Source organism: Myiozetetes cayanensis, unplaced genomic scaffold, assembly GCF_022539395.1.
Source record: "Myiozetetes cayanensis isolate MyiCay16 unplaced genomic scaffold, myiCay2020 scf6-25, whole genome shotgun sequence".
In the NCBI taxonomy this organism is placed as follows: domain Eukaryota; kingdom Metazoa; phylum Chordata; class Aves; order Passeriformes; family Tyrannidae; genus Myiozetetes; species Myiozetetes cayanensis.
The window spans coordinates 23686807-23706840 of record NW_026087853.1 but is presented as its reverse complement, the minus strand read 5'-3'; the positions used below and the strand labels follow the sequence as shown (position 1 = coordinate 23706840).

At 38.0% G+C, this 20034-nt stretch overlaps 1 protein-coding gene across 9 annotated transcripts in view; it reads right to left on the bottom strand.

The window, feature by feature from the left end:
• The window catches only part of RALGAPA1 (Ral GTPase activating protein catalytic subunit alpha 1), a 139921-nt gene that overhangs the window by 101719 nt on the left and 18168 nt on the right, over nt 1–20034 (bottom strand). For all 9 annotated transcript variants that reach the window (XM_050335732.1, XM_050335735.1, XM_050335734.1 and 6 more), the window contains exons 8-16: nt 18088–18226; nt 12003–12211; nt 11398–11637; nt 9960–10148; nt 9049–9186; nt 3747–3895; nt 2378–2507; nt 1438–1675; nt 32–193 (exon numbers count right to left, since the gene is read on the bottom strand). In XM_050335732.1, the coding sequence (XP_050191689.1) occupies nt 32–193; nt 1438–1675; nt 2378–2507; nt 3747–3895; nt 9049–9186; nt 9960–10148; nt 11398–11637; nt 12003–12211; nt 18088–18226 (1594 nt within the window). The remainder of the gene's footprint in view (nt 1–31; nt 194–1437; nt 1676–2377; nt 2508–3746; nt 3896–9048; nt 9187–9959; nt 10149–11397; nt 11638–12002; nt 12212–18087; nt 18227–20034) is intronic.

Here is a 20034-nt window from a genome sequence, read left to right as displayed (position 1 = left end):
GTCACTTCTATCAGCTCTCAGAGATACTTACCAACTGTTTTCTGCCGTACTATGCTTCTTGCCTTTTCTGTTCCTGGAGAGCCAGTGGTTGTAGCACTGCGTTGTCTCATTGGTGCTTGTCCAGGCTGATCACGGCTCCAGCCTCTAGAAAAGGACTTATCGACAGAAGACTTCGGGAATTCGTGCCCAACTCCTGCAAAAACAGAATTGCAAATCAATTCACTTCTATTCTGATATCACCATATAATTGCAGTTGTGTTCTTTCAAAGAGTTTTAAAGCTGGATGGAATAAATCAAGTTACCAATGCAAGCATGATTTCAAAAGCTCAGCCAGCACTAACGCTGAGGGATACTCAAACTTCTTCATAAGTGTTGGTTCTATCAAACTACTGTAATTTTCTTTTCCAAAAAGAGAGTCTACAAAGGCTGTAGTCAGATAAAATACGTAACTTTTCCTTTGTTATTCCTACTAGACAAGACACACAAAATCACACATTTCAAAACATTAATATAGTGGAGGTTTTTCTGAATAATTTTGTGACATTGAGGAACACGAAATAATTATGATAAAATATTTTTACACAAAATGCAAAAGCAAAAAAATGGGATGATGGGCTCAGAGAAAACAGTTCTTTGGGAATTGACAAAAAATACTATAGTGAGATGGAAAAAATTCATATTTGAAATTTATATTAAGTAAATAAAGCTCGTATGGATCTAACAAAAACAATAGTATGTAAAAAACCAGAAGTGAAATAAAGAGTATTTGCAATGTATGTCCTTATCTGTCCAAAATAACACAATTACAATCACTAAAAGAACAACTTCTTGGACAGTGAGCACTAGTCCAACATGTTCATTATTATTAGCAAAATACCAGGGTGAAAGAAATTTAGCATAATTTGTATGATATTGTATGGTATTTTCTGCAATGTTTAGGAATCTTTCCCTTAAATAATCCACAAGGTCATCTTAATAAAACCTGTCTTCACCATGGACTACTGATCAATTAGTACCAAACAAAACTATGTTCACCTTACATTTCCCCTTGTAACAACATTTCAGGATCAATATTCCAATTGTGCTTGCAATGGCTTACTTTTCACCAGATGAGTAGTATTGTTATTTTCAAGAAGTTATGATCAGGACTCAACTATTCAATTGTTTTGATAAAAGGTAGAGTGTAACATTTTAGTTTAAATTCAACACACCTTTAAGAAATACATTCCATATGTGCCTATCTGCAGAAATGAATCTCAGTGTGAGGATTCTGTGGTAGTTATAAAAAGCAGTTTTATGTCAAAGAAACAGGGTTATTGCAGGTGACAGAAATGCCTAATTAGGTATACAAATAAAGGGGAGACCGAAACTATCCTGTGCCCAACATCTCATTACCCCAGCTCAAATTCAAATGATGTCTATAGAGTGTTGTCTTACCTTTGCCTTTGTGCTTTTTCTGCTTCTGCTCACTTAATTTATCCAATGGCAGGTCACTGAGGTCCAAGCTATACAAGTTTCTAGCTAATACTTTAGTTAGTGTCTCCATTGTCAGTGACCACTCAGTGGCCAGCTCTTCCCAATATGTCAGTGATGACATTACAGACAGTAAGTCATCCCAAAGTTCTCGAGAAATGTACACATTTAGATTTGCTTTGATCCAAGCCACTATAAGAGTCTAAAAGAATAGAGAAAAGTTGTGAACATAACATGACAACATTCAAATGTTACTACTTAAAAGGAAACTTCTAACTGCCACAGAAATTTCTCCATAGTCCTGAAATTCTTTTCTTCCCCAGTACACACAGACTTTTATGAATTATCAAGTGTTATGTGAACACAGGGTTCTAACTTAAGATACAGGAACAAATGGTTTGACTCATTATCTTGTATATTCTATCTTTTTCTACTAAAGAACCTAGAGTCTCTATAGATTCTAGTTATAGAGGACCCACCACCACAACATTCTGCAAGTGTTGAAAGGATTTGCTACAGCTTTCCGTAAGGAACTACAGAATTCTCTAAGAAATAAAAAAAGCCATTGGTTAGGCATGGATGGCACAGATTTTGTGCTGACTTGAGCCAATTTTGCAATGGAAGTAGGCTAAAACTGCACATATTGCCAGCAATCCTTGTCAGTTATTTCAACTCAACTAAATGACAGCAACTTTTTAATTTTACAGTACCTCAAAAACTGTTGTCATGGTGTCATTAAAATGTAAGACAGAAAGTAACAAACCTTTTTAACCCATGCCATTCATATTATCTGGGTAATGTATCAAAGATTTAAGATGAAAAACTAGTCAACAGTGGCTGTTGTATCTAATTTCTTAGTGAAAATTAAGGATGAATTAATTAAAGGGAGTTTATGTTTACTTGCCTGGAAAAGAGGTCCTGCAAGTCTTCCAGCTAAAGTGGAGTTTTTTCTTCCTTGATACTGCAAGAAAGTTTGGGGTGGTATTTTCAGCACAGACTCAGTAACCCTAAGCAGCACAAGTAGCATCTGCTCCCTGCAAAACAGCATGACACTTGGAGTTACTGTTTTGTTATACTTCTGTATATAGCAGGATCTTTTTAAAGGTAATAACCAAGTTTGATTTGCTCAAACACACTCCAAGCAGGAATGTATATAATGACGACAAACAGCCTAACTTGGTTCTTGCAAAAGAAATTACTCCAATCTTCTCTTCACACTTAAGAGTGAGGAATCCCTGTTGCAATCTAACATCTTCTGCCAAGTCATTCAATTGCCATCACCTTGAAAGGTCTGAAATTACAGGCAAAGTTTTAATTACATTTTCAATCTGAGCTTTTACTTTTTTTTCCCCTATGAATTACGGGATTTGGCTATGTTGAATTATCATTAACATACTTCATCCATTTTTTTGTGTGGCACAATCTTTGCCATCACGGTCTAGAGTCACTTCTTTACATCGATGCAAAACTGAGAAACAAAATAATCTAGTAGAATACATTTTCTATTATCACTCCTAGATTTCCTTGAACTGACTCCACAGAAGAGGAGACAAGCTTCATATGACATGTAGTGCCAACTCTACTCACCCAGACTTCAGGAAATACTATTGACAGATTAAATGCCGAGTCAAGTGAAAATGGAGTAAATCAGACATTTGAAATTCCCTTGCTAGTGGTTTCCCTGCAGTGGAGAATGGTGACAATATACTACCTCATTACAGGCAACTATTTAAAGGAGTGGGAAATAATAGAAATTGCTTTGAAAGCAGGGTCCCTTGTACCTGCTAGGCATCTTAAGCACTGGAAAGGAATAAAACAGTTACACAGTACACAGACTCCTGTACACAATTACAGGTCAAGAACAACACACATCTGATTATAACAGTTATCCAAGCTTATCTGAGGATTTTTTATTTTTAAATAAGGCTGTGAAGCTTCATACATGTTTCCATATTTTAACACTTTGATCCATGAGCAAAATGCCCTGGAAAAAATCATCAGTAGCTCCTTAATAGCAGTTTATATATCCCCACTTACTCCTTTTTTTCACTGAGGCTAAGCTGCCTCAAATTAATTAGGAGCTAACTACAGGTTTTAACAAAATAGCTAACATCCTCCTCCCCTTTTCTAACTTGTCTGTGATGTTCATATATTTACTGATTTAGAGAAACTGGTTCATATAGCAAATACCACTCTACTGTGTTTACTACCAAGTAAATTTTAACATTTATCTTGTGAACTAATAATCTTGGATAAAAGCGTTAACATTTTACCATGTCTTCTTGTCCATAGTCACTTGGACTACCATGTGGCGGTAGATATTAAGAATGCGTTTACACATATCAGTGTGTTCATCCAGCAGAGCTTTAATTTCATTTGCAGGTTCAAGAAAAAATATATTTGAAGAATTTATTATAAAAACCTGTAAGTAGAAAAGAGTGGATGTTACGAGCCTGAAGCACTTTCATGTTTTCATCAATTCATTTGATAGAACCGGGAAGAAAAAAATCTGTAAGAGAAAATCTCTATCAGAAAAGGCTGTATATGCATACAGAAGTATATCTTTAAATATGTTAGTTTGAAGTAACATAAGCAACAATAAGACTGATCTTTTCCCCATTTTTTCTGCAAAATGTATTTAAATATTTTTGTTCTTACAGATGGTACAACGAATGACTCAGTACGATTATTTTAATATGACAGAACAAAATGTCCCAGTAAAGAAGTCCACTGCACAAAAGTTCCTCCTGTAAGCCAGCAACTGACTAGTACAATATATGCTAAACTACTCGAAACAGTTCTGGTATGCAGCGTGTGCTTCAGCATGACGTGGACTGTATTATGTTCTGGGAAACTTAAAGCATTTATCCCATTGGATTAGAAAGGCTTACCAAAAGTAGGAAACAGGATACCTTCCCAACAGTGGTTGACTTCAGTGGACAGTGAATTAGGACTTTCAGAATGAAAATTATGAAAAAAAAAGGAAGTAAGAACACTGTAGGACTTAAAGGAGCTATTACTAAAGTGTTATTATATTTTAGTGTAAGTTTAGGAAGCACTTGAATCACAGGCCTAGATTTCCAATTATTTTTTTATCTTTCTTAATCTACATGTACACAAAATCATTGGTCCTACAGTCATAATTTCCCTCTACTGAGAGCTTTGGATTTTTTATTATTAAAAATTATTAGTATGCAGTTTTATATTCACTAGCCTCAATTAATGTACCTAACCTACTCTAAGGGTCCAGAAATAAGTCTATGTAAGCATTCAATTTGAAGAAAACTCTAGACTTCTTTCTAGATTATTGATTGACAGAGAAAGTCAAATGTGGTTCTAGGCCAGGAAATCTCTGTTTCAGGCTAAAAAAAAAAAAAAAAAATTGTATTTGGTAGTCATAAGAACCTCTGCCTAAAAATTTTCAACATCAATAATCTTTGAGACATTATCAGATACCTTTGTAATATACTGCAAACAGATACTTCTCTATTTCTTTCCTCAGAAACACTTCATATTTTAAAAAGTCATTGTAAACAAAGATTATGAAGCTTAAATTATTGTAAAATACTTGAATTCAAAAGTGATTTCAGTTAGACAGTATATTTTTATATATAATAGTGTACAGCACAGAAGATAACCCTATTCAGAAAATCATTCAGGCTGCTGTAAAAATGAGTTTTAATTAGCATGGTCACCCACACCAAAAGTGCATACAGTAAACTGGCAAATGCACATGACTATTTTATTTTGTTCAGAATCAATTTTCTGCTGGATAAAAGAATATTATGGAGCCTGGAGTCATATACCCACCTCTGCATATGTATGTGCACACATGTATTATACATAAAATGCACAAAGTTTATACGACTTAAAAGCATTTAAAAGATCCTCAAATTATACACGCTTGATTTTCTATAGCCTCAACTTCAGTGAAGCAATTCATTAAACATTTCAAATGAACACAATTTCTACAATGGCAAATTTCCTAGAAGCAGTTAAAAAAACTTCTGTTGGGAACTACTGCAATGCTCCTACTCCTTAAGAATGTCACCAGACAGTTGTGGTGTCTGATCAAGTTTTTCAAATACTTACACTGTAAATTCAGAAAAAGATGAGAAAATATCCCTGACACCTTATTAATCAGATTAGAAAAACTATAGGATTGGATGTTTTGTGTCTAGTGACTAATAGTGTAATAGTGTCTAATAAAAGAAAAAAGTCTCTGAGCATTCTCACAAAACACTTAAGTAGGAATATTTAACAGAATCACAGAAAAAGCTGAGTTGAAAGGGATCCACAAGGATCATTAAGTCCAATTCCTGCCCCTTCACAGGACCATCCCCAAAAATCACACCATGTGCCAAACTTTGCTTTTTGAACTCTTCAGGCTTGGTGCTGTGACCACTTCTCTGGGGAGCCTTTTCCAGTGCCCAACCACCCTCTGGGTGGAGAATCTCTTTTCATATCTGACCTAAAACTCTCCTGTTCTACCTAGAACAACTTCAGGCCATTCCCTCACAACCTGTCACTGGTCATCACAGAGAAGAGACCAGTGCCTGCCCTCCTCTTCCCCTCATGAGGAAGTTGTAGACTGCAATGAGGTCTCCCCTCAGTCTTCTCTTCTCCAGGCTGAACAGACCAAGTGGCCTCAGCCTCTCCTCCTTGGCTTCCCCTCAAGGCCCTTCACCATCTTTGTTGCTCTCCTTTGGAAGCTCTCTAAGGGCTTAATATCTTTCTTATATTGTGGCACCCAAAACTGCACACAATATTCAAGGTGAGGCTGCATCAGTGCAGAGCAGAGCAGGACAATCCCCTCGTTCAACCAGCTGGCAATGCTTTGCCTGATGCCCCCCAGGACAGAGTTGGCCCTCCTGGCTGCCAGGGCACTGCTGACTCATATTCAACTTCCCATCATCCAGCACCCCCAGGTCACTTTCCTGACACTGCTTTCCAGCAGCTCATTGCCCAGTCTGTATGAACATCCAGGGTTGCCCCAACCCAGGTGCAGAATCCAGCACTTGCCCTTGTTAAAACTTCATATGGTTCACTGGGTAGTTGCCCAGTCCTCTAATTTGCTGAGGTCTCTCTGCAGGGTCTCCCTGCCTTCAAGGGAGTCAACAGCTCCTCCCAGTTTTGTGTCAGCTCCAAACTTGCTTAGTATCTGTTCCAGTCCTGCATCCAAGCCATTTATGAAGATGTTGAAGAGCACAGGGCCCAAGATGGAGCCCTGTGGAACTCCACTAGTGACAGGTCACCAGCCTGATGCTACCCCATTCACTCTTACCCTCTGTGCTCAACCCATGAGCCAATTGCTCGCCCACCACATGATGTGTTTATCCAGCTGTGTGCTGGACAGTTTGTCCAGAAGGATCTTGGGAGAGAGAGAGCACTGAAAGCTTTACTGAAATCTAAAAAGATTACATCAACTGGCTTCCCTTGATCAACTAGGTGGGTTACCGTATTATAAAAGGAAATCAGGTTTGATAGCCAGGACTTTCTTCTCATGAAGTTGTGTTGGCTGTGACCAGTGACTGCATTGTCTTTCTGGAGTTCTTCAATACTTCCCAGAGTAATCTTCTCCACAACTTTATCCGGCACTGAAGACTGACAGGCCTGTAGTTTCTGGGGTCCTCCTTCTTGCCCTTCTTGAAAACTGGGACAACATTTGCCAACTTCCACTCAGCTGGGACATCTCTGGATTCCCAAGACCACTCAAAAAATCATTGAGAGAGGCTTTGCAAGGATATCAGCTAGCTCTTTGAGGATTCTTGGATGAATCCCATCAGGTCCCATAAATTTGTAGGAATCCAGTTGGAGCAGCAGATCCTGCACAATTTCAGGTTGACTGGGAGTTGATCATTCTCACAGTCATGGTCCTTCAGCTCAAGGGCACTGAGACCCCCTTGGTCCATCATCCATGTTGAAGACAGAGGCAAAGAAAGCATTAAACACCTCTGCCCTGTCTCTGTCCCTGTTTGTAAGGTGACCATCCTCATCCTGTCAATGATATTTCTGTACTGCCATCAATTTTTTGAATCAATGCCATCAATGTATTTGAAAAAACTCTTTTTACTGTTCCCTGCATTTCTGGCCAACGTCAATTCCAGTTGAGCTTTGGTCGCACGAATTTTCTCCCTACAGTGGCAAGCAGTATCTCTGAATTCCTCCCATGTCACCTGACCTTGCTTCCACTGGGCATACACCTTCTTTTTTTGTCTTATTTCCAAGAGAAGATCCTTGCTCAGCCAAGCCAGCCTTCTGCCTCCTCTGTTTGATTTCTGACATGTGGGAATTGCCTGCTCCTGTGCCTTTAAGGGGTGATGTTTGAAGAGTGACTGATCCTGATGGACTTCAGCACCTGCAAAAGCATTTCCCAGGGGACCTTACTTACTAATTCCCTGAGCAGCCTGAAGTCTGCTCTCCTCATGCCCTGAGCTGAGGTTTTGTTGGCACTTTTCCTTCTGTCAATGGAGGTTTTAAACTCAGTCACTTTGTGGTCACTGTGACCAATACAGCCACCAATCTCTCACTTCATTCACAAAATCCACTCTGTTGACAAGCAGCAAATCAAGGAGAGCATCTTTTCAAGTTGGTTCCCTTAGGACCTGTTCAGGATCTGTTCCATAAAGTTGTCATCCAGATTTTTAGAAATCTTCTAACCCAGGTTGTACCAGCTGTGTGATGCTCCCAGTTGATTTCTGGCAAGTTGAAGTCCCCAGTAAGGGCAAGAGCAATTGACTTGGAAGTGTCCCTTAGTTTCTTAAAGAATAATTTGTCGGCATCATCCTGGCTAGGAGGTCCTGGCTCAATGACATCCACATTATTTGTTTGCCCCTTGATTCTTACCCAGAGTCTCTCAACTGTGCCATTGCCAACTCTGAGCTCCATAAATTCTAACCCTTCCACTACATACAGGGTTACCTCTCTGCTCTTCTGCCCCTGTCTATCTCTCCTGTCCAACAGGGCACTCCAGCCATAGGTCTCATCCTACAGGTTTCACTTATGCCAGTGATGTCAAATCTCTGGGACTGGGCCAAAGCTTTGAGCTCCTCTTGTTTTTTCCTCAAGCTGTGTGCAGTGGTGTAGAAACATTTCAGGTGTGGTACATTGTAGCCAACACCTCACGAGGTAGACTGAGGTGTCCCATCAGTGATTGTTTTCCTCATGTTTTGGCACACCATCCCATTGCTTAGCCCTGGCAAGGCTGGTATTTGAAGATGTCACATTCAAATGAGGATTATTTTTTCTGTGATATGATGCAGAGCTGAATGTATGTTCTGATGCATAATTAAAAGATCTTTTTTATCGTGTTACCCAACAGTGGTCTACACATTTTCCTTCCTGCTTAAGGTCAATAAAGGTACAGTGAATCACTGTTATTATTCTAACTGTATTTACTATCATACTTGTTACATATAAAATCATTTTTAAAATTTAGAGATGCTTTAGAGATGCGTAGGATTCCCTGGCAGAAGTATTGCATTACATTCCATTCTTTATGTGCTGATAGCAAGAGTTTTAGGTAATTTTAGATAGGAAATTTAGATAAAATTAGATATCAAGTCTATTTCATACCTGCAATACTGACTGCACTCCAGCTCGTACATTTTGCTCTTCAGTATCAATTTCAGATGTTTTATGCAAAGTGTCTTCATAACAGCCATTTCTTGCCCAGTTTGAATTTCTAACATGACTGGAGTTCATCCCTTTTTCCTGAAAAATATTTTTCCTTAAAATCGCATATATTTATAGACATGTAATTTGGCTTTATATTAAAGGAAAAAGGATATAACACATATTAAACAATGGCAGACAAATGCATCTTAAAGACACAACAATATTTCATGAAGCTTGTAGCAATTATCTTAGAAGTATCTGAATTATATAACTACTATTTTCCTCATCCTTTTATTTCTATATAATTTTTACATAGCTGAACACTGGCATACCGTATAACCATATCTTGAGAATAGTTCATAAAATATGAATTAACCACATTAAAAAGCTTCAGATAATGGATAAAATTGGTAGATCATTCATGAAGTGTTGTACAATTGATTTTCCCTAACAGATGCTCTAACATCAAAGTAATAAATAATAATGGCCAGTCTTTGCGAGCGAAGATCCGGGGAAGGTCTTTACACCTTCCAGCCTGCGCATTGGATTTTTTAGGTGAGACACAGTGTGCGCGGAACGGAGCCCACCCTTTAATCCTAAGGTTCATCTGCCGGGGCCAAGCGAGCTTGGACGGTGGCAGCGAGGTCCTTAGGACGTAGATGGGTTGCTAATGAGCTCCATCTGCCCGGGAGTGGCCCTGACCGGGAATCGAACCCGGGCCTCGGCGGTGACAGCGCCGTGCCCTTAACCACTAGACCACCAGGGGCTCCTAACATCAAAGTAAGCCACGTATAAACTATCAAGAAAGCCACTTCTCTGTCTACTGGCATATTAAAAAGCCGCACAAGTATTAACCAAAAGTATTTTACCTCTTCTCTTTCCTTTCCTTTCTCTGATGAATTATGGTCAATATTTTCATCACAATCTACAGCTGTGCCCTGCATTATTTCTTCAGGTTCTTTCATAAATAAAGGTTTGTCTTCTTGTTGAATCCATTCTTGATACACCTTCACCACTTTCCTCATGGCAGCTGCTTCACATATTGGCAACAGAAATGCCTGTGAGTAGAAAAAGAAAGAAACAAAACCCAGTTAGAATACTTGAAATAAACTTGGGCTCTATAATGTACAAGAAGTGGGCGGGGAATACACCCACTGTAGGATCTTAACATACATTTTATTCCTCAACCTAAATGTTTGCTTACTTTCTTCACATGTAAAGTGAAAAAAAAAAAAGAGATTTAAACAAGGAAACTTGTCAAGAAAGTACTTTGAAAACTTCATTGCCAAAGAGGGAGAAAGATGAGAATCCATGCAGGCATATCTACTTAGCCTGCAGAAATTAAGACCCAAACACTCCTCAAAAATATGGAAAATGAATGAGTAGAAGTTTCTATTACAACAATTTTCCATTCAGAGGATTTGGAAGAGTGGAGTTAAGCCAGTTTTAAATGACTAAGAAAAATTCAGGCAACCCACAATATTGGTAGCCATCAATCTTATTTTTAGGTAAATGAGATTTTACAAAATGGTATCCTTAAAACAAAGGACTACCTGAAAAGACTTTATAATTATTCTTCCTAAAATTTGTGCATTTGAGTTGGTGTAATGGCTGATCAGGGCCCTCTTCAGTAGGCTTCTGTATCTGCTGTGTTGATAGCAACAACAGACCAGAAACCTTTAATACTAGTCAGGTTTTAACTAACTATAAATACATTTACCAAAGATGATGATGCCCTAATTATATTTTTTAAAAAACAGATAAACTACACTAACACACAGCTTTACTGAGTCCATGCTGTGAATGCTGAAAATTCATTGCCTATGTCTTTATGGAGGGCCCACTTAACAAAAGTTTTATGTTCTCTCTGTAAACAGACATCTAATACCATTATCCCACTGAAAAGAACTGACGTATGTATTACAGAATTTAACAAGTTCATCAGTCACACACTTGCTCATCAAGTCTAACAGTCTTCTGCAGGCTCAATACACATTTTTCTGTACCCTGAAGTCTAAAATGCATAAAACTTGTTCCCTACAAACAATCTTTCTACCGCTCAGTACAACTGAAGCCTCCTCTTGACTGGAATAACTCAGTCCTAATGTTCTACACAGAAAATATTTCAGAATTTTAGCTTTTTGATTCCTAAGGGTAGGATGATAGATCCTTAAAGGCAAGATGACAGAAGAACTGTAACTTTATATAATGTTCTGCTAATCAAGTGCTCTTGAAAGAAAACCATGACATAATGATAATTTACAATATAATAATCAAGATTCATGCATTTTAAAGAGGTTTTTTTACCTGTCGAAAAATCTCAGTTAGAAAATTAACATTGCTTCTTTTAGAAGAAAAGACTTTGCGGACAATTTCAATATCAGTTAAATGCTCTTCATCAATACTGCAGAGGCTGGAAGAACTTGGTTCTCTCTCAGTTAGAGTACTTGTATTAGAATGAGATTGTTCTGGCTCTGCATTTCTATCCTGCTTATCAGTACTGTCATTTTTGCTGTCCTCCCTTGAAGCCATGCTAGCAGCTGCTCTCTGAAAGAAAAATGAAAGAATATTCCACAGTTCATCTTTAGTACAATAATCAAATGGTATAATTTAAGTTATATAACAGTAAGATTTAAAACAGTACAATGAATTCAAGAAAAAAAACACAAAAAAAGAATTCACTGCATTTCAATGGTTCTTATGCCCATTTGATTAAAAACAAATTGCAGAATTTGAAACAAAAAAAGCAGCATAGTAGGCTGTTCCGAAGTGAATTAATAAGCATAACATTTGTTCAGAAATTCCTTTTTTAACTTTTCATTAGTTGTAATTATCGTAGGAGTGCATACTGCTGACATAACAATTAAGACAAAAACAGGAAAACAAACACATTCTGGTGTATTTGATTTTACCTGAATATTCTTTGGCACATTTTCACCTTCCATCCCAGGAATATGAGGTCCTGTGTGAGGTTTTGGCTCAAGCCAGAAAGACACCAACCATCTAATGACAATAACACGAGCCTTAATAAAAGGTTCCTTTGTGCAATATATTGCCTCATTGGTTTCAGCATCTTTCTTAACCATTACGTAGTGTGGCTTTGGTCTCATTTGTGGTATATCTGTGAAGAAATATAACATCTTAAAAATATGTGCAGAGAGAAAGCTCTGTATAAAAAAGAAATTCTAAAACCATAACCAATACATGCGAACTTTCGGAGGTGTTCTTTTATTGCATTCACTGTTGCACAACTCATTCCAAGATATGCCGAAATGAACGCAATAGAGAAAATTTCAATTATTCTAAGTCACCTAAACACTTTACTTTTCTTCTGGAGGGAGACAACACTGGTCCAAAAGACAGAAACTTATTTCTGCTATGCAAAACCTTTAATTTTTTTATCTGAGAGTGATTTCTACAGCCTTACATCTTTGCTTGCATTTTTTTTTCTAAACAAATAAATATATTTATTTTCCTTGTTTTCAGGTTTTTTTAAGCTGCTTGCTATACTCAATATTTAAATATAAACTTCAGCAAACTCACTACTTTACATTTTCATAAAAAATTACAAAGAAGTTCTAAGTAGCAAAATAACTGTTAACTAGAACTATGACCTACACGAGAAAACTATTTTCATACAGAATTAAGATACTGACAAATCCAACCATGACTACAATGGGAGATATATAATTCCCAAATGGATACATGTAGCTGCAACAAACACAGCCTCTTCTGGTCCTGCAATAGATGAAGTATGAATAGAACAGAGAAATCCTGCTCCAAAGCCACATGAGCTTTGCAGCTTCACCTAGTGCCACATCTGCACTGGCTAGTTTTGCTGGGCTTTGCTGCAAGCCCACAGGCACATCTTCCTATGACTTAGTTGAAAGATGATTCTGTGACAATAGCTTCTGTACTGGCCTGCAGTGATGGTAATGAATGATGTTCAGCAGCACATGAACTGACAGGAACTGTGCTTATTTGGGCCCTATAACTGACAATTCCACTTTCATCATCCCCTGATCTACATGATAGTTCAGAACTGTTTAGCTCTTCTAGTTCTGTACTGTGCTAGAGTCACCAGTATTTCTGAATCTGCTTAAAAAAAAATGCCAGTACTTAATAACTCAATGTGGATAGAGTGGACATGTGTGGTAAATGTACTACAAAGATGGGGAAACACAGGGATATTGTTTTAAAATTGTGCGTTTTCCTGTGACTTAACACTGCAAAATGTAATTTCTGGGTTTCACAACCCAAGACATGGTGCAGAATAGTTCTACATTACTAATTATCAACCTGAAGCAGCAACGGTACTTTCATGTGCCAATGACATTTTTCTGGGAGTGGTGTGCCAACCACCTCTAGTCCTAGCTCTAGAAGGACAAGTGTGAGATATGCTCCAATACAGAGAGAAGATGAATATTTGTGTGGGGACAGATTATGATACGTGCTGTCAGAACACCCTGTTGCTGGTGTTTTGGTATCACGATTTTAATCTACTGACAGCACAAAACCCCCAAACCAAAACACACACAGCATAAACAAAAATCCAAACCAAAACCAAAAAGAAGGAAGCATGGAAAATGACAGTCCTATCCAGATACAGAGTGACAGAAATAGTATTTCAGCACTGCCTCAACTCTTCTATAGCCTGTAGTACATGAGCAAGAGAGATGTTCAATGGTTTTACAGACTAGAGGGCAGTTCAAAGATACTAACAGTGAGAGTCAAAGAAGATATAAATTAGTCACGCTGAACAAAATAAAGTTGTTCCCTGACTGTATCTTCCTAATACGAGGTCAAGACCTGTTTTAAAGGATCCTGCCTAACTTTGCCAGTTTATAGTGTCAGAATACAGGAGCTATCTGGATAGTAGCACAGAAATAAACTACTACCATCTAGGCAATTAAATTACAACAGCCTTTTTAAGGCATCTTAAAGTGAAGCCAGTCTACGTGCCAGACTGCGGCAAAGATTTCCTTGTTATCATTACAAATACACAAAATCCAGCACCAGCATTGAGGATATCCAAGATGGTATATCTCAGTGCCATTTCAACAGCCACATACTTAAGTAGTGATAAACTCATCACAGCGCTGCTAAACTGAGGAATGTTTCCAGTACACACTACAAAGTTACACCCACATTTATTAATGGAAGCATTATTTTTAGAGGAAAAAACCCACAATTCTTGCATACTATCCACCTAAGTAAGTAACAAATGCACACAACACTTTTTGAAAAGTTTAAAAATGGTTTATTTATTCCAATTAAAAATACTCAGTACATTGTTTTCATTCTGTGGAAAGCAGTGTAGGTTAGTAAGAAAATGAAAAACTAGTATCTTAAACAGATGCATATATAACAGCAAAGTCTGTGAAAGAAGAAAGCAAATGCCTGATAGCAAAAATCAGTTCTCTCTGGTATCTATTTGCATTCAGCAGAGCACAAAGGCTGCAGTATTTTCAAAAGGACTAAAATACAGTAAACATGTCTTCGCGGTACACTGTCTCCTTCTAGTTTCATGATATCTTCTCAGAACATCCTCTCTATACATTTTGTTTCAACTGCAGTATGTGCTGAAGCTGCTTCTCAAATGTATTCTCCTTCAGCCATTTCTTCTATTTTCACGTTTCTATCCATCTTGGAAGTAGGTATCAAGGCTTCAGATGAGGACACAGACATAAAACCAAAGCAAAACAGAGCTTGTTAGATTGACTCAAACAGCACAAAAGGAAATATTCCCTTCCCTCAACTTTCCATTTTTCCTTTCTGCTATGTTTTGGGCTTTCCACACCTGCTGCCCTTCCCCTCTGGGAATTTGATGTGAGTTGATGCCAAAAAGGGTAGGAAAGGCAGGTGGTGGAAGACATTCACAGGGTAGAAAATGAAAAGGTCAGCAAAACCACAGTAATAACAGTGGACACTTATAAGCTTTGACCATGCTTAATTTTTAAGACAATAAAGGGTTAATAAGGAATGAAGAGCTGAAGAAAACTGTAGGATAGCCCACTCTGTTGTTTCCCTGTACACAAAGGAGCCCATCTAAATGGCTTGGAAACATCAGAGAAAGGCACATTATTATAATGGAAGAAGCAACGCCCCTAGAATCTTACTGCCATATCTATAGTTCTTCCAAAGAGCTTCTAACTCAGTCTCAGCAGATGTTTAACAAAGACATCACAGTAAGACAAAACAAAAAAACAAACAAAAAACAAACAAAACACAAAAACCACAAAAATCCCCAAACCCAAACAAACAAAAAACCAAATAAATCCCCACAAAAAAAACAATCTCATGGATCTCAATGGCTTTTCTAATGCAAGGCACAATAGTAGCCTTCTTGTAACTGAAATGTTTGGTGCTTGTTACTGTAACCAGTATATTTATCTGAAAAGAAAGAAGGAAAGAACGAAAAAAAAGGAACCTCAGTCCAATATACTATATCCAGTAAAGCCCTGTATCAATGCTTGCTTACTAAAACCTTATGACTTCTCCTAGATTAAACATTACACCAGTAGCATAAGAACTGTTTTTAGTAGCAGGCTCAGTGCCCAAGTTTGCCCTGCTTTCAGACTAAATGCTGTAAATTCAGAAAAGGCACAGGATTATTTTCAAATAGGGTAGGAAGATGCATGCCAGAGAAGAAAATATTATTCTACTTACCTGTGCTTCTGCTGTTTTCATCACTGTATTGTTCAAAAAATCCTCATCACTGTTGCTGACTTTGCACAGTTTAAGGCACTCACAGTAATTTTGGAGATCTGTGCCTATTTCTTCTTGTTCCCCAGTGTCCTCTTCTTTATTAAGGTGATGGAAGTTTCTTGTTTACGGTTCACAGAAAAACAGAGGACTACAGTAACATTTCTATTGAACACTAAATCAAGATCTTCATAGAAAGAGAAAATATAATTTCCCTATTTCTTTTTTGAGGGCATCAAGCAACAGTAGGTTTGCTTTCTCAGCACTGCTTAGCATCCCTCTTGTAGCTATTTTATCACTGAACCTCTTCAGCATCTTCACATAAGTCTTGTTCTACTGGTATGCTGCTGCTTCTCCCCTAGATGAGAAGGTCCACTGTTTGTCTCTTCCAAGCATACACAGTTTTGAAACAACCATCTCTGAAATCCAAATGAATGCATATACACTGGAAGAAACCACAACCTTTTCGAACAAAGTTCCCTGACAGCTTGATTTTATAATATGGAATTGTGGTTGGACATCCCTACTAATGCTTTTGCGATGCCACATCGACAGATAAGAGGAACAGTGAGGTGAGGTGTTTGGGTAAGTAGTGTTTCAAGTAATGAAATGGTAGCTCAAAGCCTGTGTGCATGGTATCGCTTTGCAAAGAAGAGTCTTGAACTCTGTTGGCTTACAACCAACACTGCATGATATAACAAAACTCAAGATTTGCAAACAATGCTCTAGTCTAAAAATGGGCTAAAACCCTCTGACTAAAACTCTACTTAAGTTTGCTTAAACCTAAAATTCCACTCTCTATCTGGAAAGATACATTCTAGCACCATCAGACTTAAAGAGCACTTTAAACCCTAGCTTCATCGAACAAGCACTGTACGATCCCAACACTATGATTCTGTGCAGAGAAAAGCCAACACACACAAAGAACATCACACTAACACCTTTTATCTCAGCAGCAGTAGTTTCTCTTCAGAGCAAAACTGAGATCAGCAAGACAGGTCACATTAAAGAACTGCTTTACAAGAACATTATATTTACGTCAATCAGTTAATATAGCAAGACTGACTCTAATCAAAGGGTTAGAGGCCTCCACAAATGAAGAATTGAAAACCATGAGCAGGAACCATAACATGTTCTTTTATAAGAAATACTTTTGGAGAATGCTCTTCGTGGGCAACATGACTCAAGCAAAAAACTGCTTTGCTATTTTCTCTTGTTAGAGGTTCAAGAGCACAGTTACCTGCCTCAAACACTGTTAAGGCCAAAGAAGGGAGGAATTTCTGACAGGAAGGTGCTAATTCTAGGCCTTGGCAGAGGCAAGATCTGGTTAGCACATCCTGGCTAACACATCCCCACAGTGCCAGACTGTGTGGAAAAGAAGCAACTGCTCATATGCGTATCACTGGTCAAACAAAAAGATCATCGCAAGTCACGGGACAGACGGCATCTGTGACCATCAACAGCCATTCAGTCCCCCTGGAATACGCCCCTGTGGATACCCAGAACTTGGACTGCATAAAGGTAGCACAGTTGTCCGGGTGTTAAGACCTAGCAGGAGGCTAGCAAAGCTTGGGAAGAAGGATATATCACTGATAGTGGATACAAACAATGCAGAATTTATGGGACACAAGGACATTTGTCACAACTCCCAAGATAAGGAAGAAACTAATAAAACCAACTCAGCAATTGTGCTGAAATCAGCTCCGAGTGGGTAAAAGGTAATTCTGGTAGGGGGAGATCACGATCACTGACTCATGGTCCACCAATTCCAGAAATCCATGAAGCAAAAGAAGAGAAAGACTGAGCATGCAGAGTAATTAGCATGAGAAGCAAGGGAATCATTTAATCAATAGAAGACAATACTAAGTAATAAGAGAACTATGTAACTTGTAGCCAATAAGTAGTAATTCCTTTGCTTGTCTCAAATGTATAAATGTGAAATGATTTGGTAGTCAGCAGCAACCTTTATGGACCCAGCACCCCTTTCTGCACAGAACTTGCAACAAAAGAATGAACTGGGTCCCCTACCACACCATTGTGCCCAAGGTAAAGAAGGATCGACGGGATGCCGTTGGATCTACAGGTGGTGACTATCTTTTGCTTGTACTATCTCTTTCCTTCTCCCTCTCTCTTTCCCCTATACACTTAATGTTACAAAACAAAGTTGGTGTTGTTAACTGGAATTTGGTCTAATTTGCAACTTACCTGGGGCAGAGGCATCTCTCACTAATTGTATCATAACTTCTGTATTAGGTAAAATGTAATGACTTTACCAGCTGTGTTAACACTTACCAAGTATAGGGTTATACAAGCTGGTCTCCTTACAGATGTTTGGGAAAATAGAAGGTAAGTAGTATTTCTTAAAATTTGAGAATAAAAATGAAAATCCCTTTTCCTGGTTTTCCTTGTTCTTCCATTCTAAACTCTTAACCTTAAAAAAAGAAATTGGACAAAGTAAACATCTGTAAGTAGAAAAGAAAGATAACTTATAAAGAGGACATTTCATCACTTACTTCTTTGAAACAAAATCATGTATGTTTTAATAAACACTTTCAGAAAGATGAAAAAGAAACTAGCTAGGAAACATCACAGAAACAAAGGCTGTTCTCTTCTTAAACATTGCTTCAAAATGAACTTGAACACATCAAATATCAAAACCAATAGAAATACATCCACCTTTGCAGTCATCTTGCTAACTCAGGGAGTAAACTCAAATTCACTACTTTTAATAAAACTGTCTTATTTCAAAATATTTTATAAGAGAATAATTACCCATGCCACTCCAAATATTTAATTTCTTTTAACACATTTTGACTAGTAAGTGTCCATATAGTCATTATAATAGGTACTTGGATTCATTTGTGCAGTTGGCAATATGAAACAAACAAATTTTTCAATCCCATGCATCAGAAGATACAACTTTAAAGTTGAGTTACATAAATGTACTTTCATGGATCATGAGTGCTAAGCATTTCCCATTATGAAATGTTTTCCTACATGGTAAGCAGTATAAAGTATGGTAACTTCTCCTTAAGTAATCCAACATGCAGTTTCCATCTTTGTTCACGAGGATCCATCTGCCTGCAGAGCTGGGTAATCTGTCAAGTCTATAATAAATAATATAGAGGAAAACTTCTCCCTTTTTTTTTTTCTTTCTTTTCCCCTCTACTCCTCCATTCCTTACTCAAAGCCACAATTCTATTATGATCTATTTTCAGGGCCTTTAGAGTGGAATACATATTTCATCCCCCGATATAATTCAATAGAATGGGTGATACGTTTAATTTTGTGACACAAAGTCCTTTAGCAGAACTTAAAGAAGTAGCTTCGCAGCTTGCAACTATCAGTGCCTCTAAAGAAACTTCAGCAAACCTTCAGCACTCACATACTGAACAAGGCCTATGACACCTGTCTTAATGACTCATGTGAATTTAAATACAATACTATTAATTCACTACAGAGAGAGTAGTTGTCTTCAAAGACATGAACACTATTTTTCTTCAAAGTGAATACTCAGCAATAAGATTACCCTACAGAGCACAAGTATGATGCCCTCTATTCAAACTGGGGGATGCTGGAAGCAACAACATGAGGTTGCAAATTATTCCAGCACGGTAAAGTTCACACAGAAGGATAGATAAAGGGAAGCCATGAAATGTTTAACATTGGTCATATTTGTACACTACCCATCTTCTCTAGAAAACCTGCAAAAGTGTGAAGGAAAACTGGGCTTTGCTGGACAAGTCTAACCTAGAAGGCAGTACCCTGGAACACCTACTGTGTCATGCAGTGAAGCAACTTGCTGTGCACATGACAGCAGAGCAGGCTCAGAAGCAGCATGTGCTAGTTGGTCAGCAAATCAACTACATAACCTATAACAGGTAGGCCACAATTTTTGACAAAAGCTGCTGCCATGCCCTGCCCTAGGCATTTCAGGTACTGGCTGAGATCATGTCAAACTACAAAGGGAAGGACACACAGTGTGAGCCTGAGTTGCACATTGTGGACTAAATTCTCATTCAAGTCTTTATTTTCTGCACACAGTTGATCCACTGGTTGAAAGCAACAGGGCAGGGAAGGGGAGGTGAAAATGGGAAAAGAGTTGAAGTCAGCTGGAAGTGACTGACAAATCGTTTTTCTTCTATGCCACAATCTGATGGAAAATCCTCTGGTAAAGGACTTAGGAATCTTCATATGGAAGACAAGTGAAGATTTTTCTAGGAGAATCTGCTTTTTACA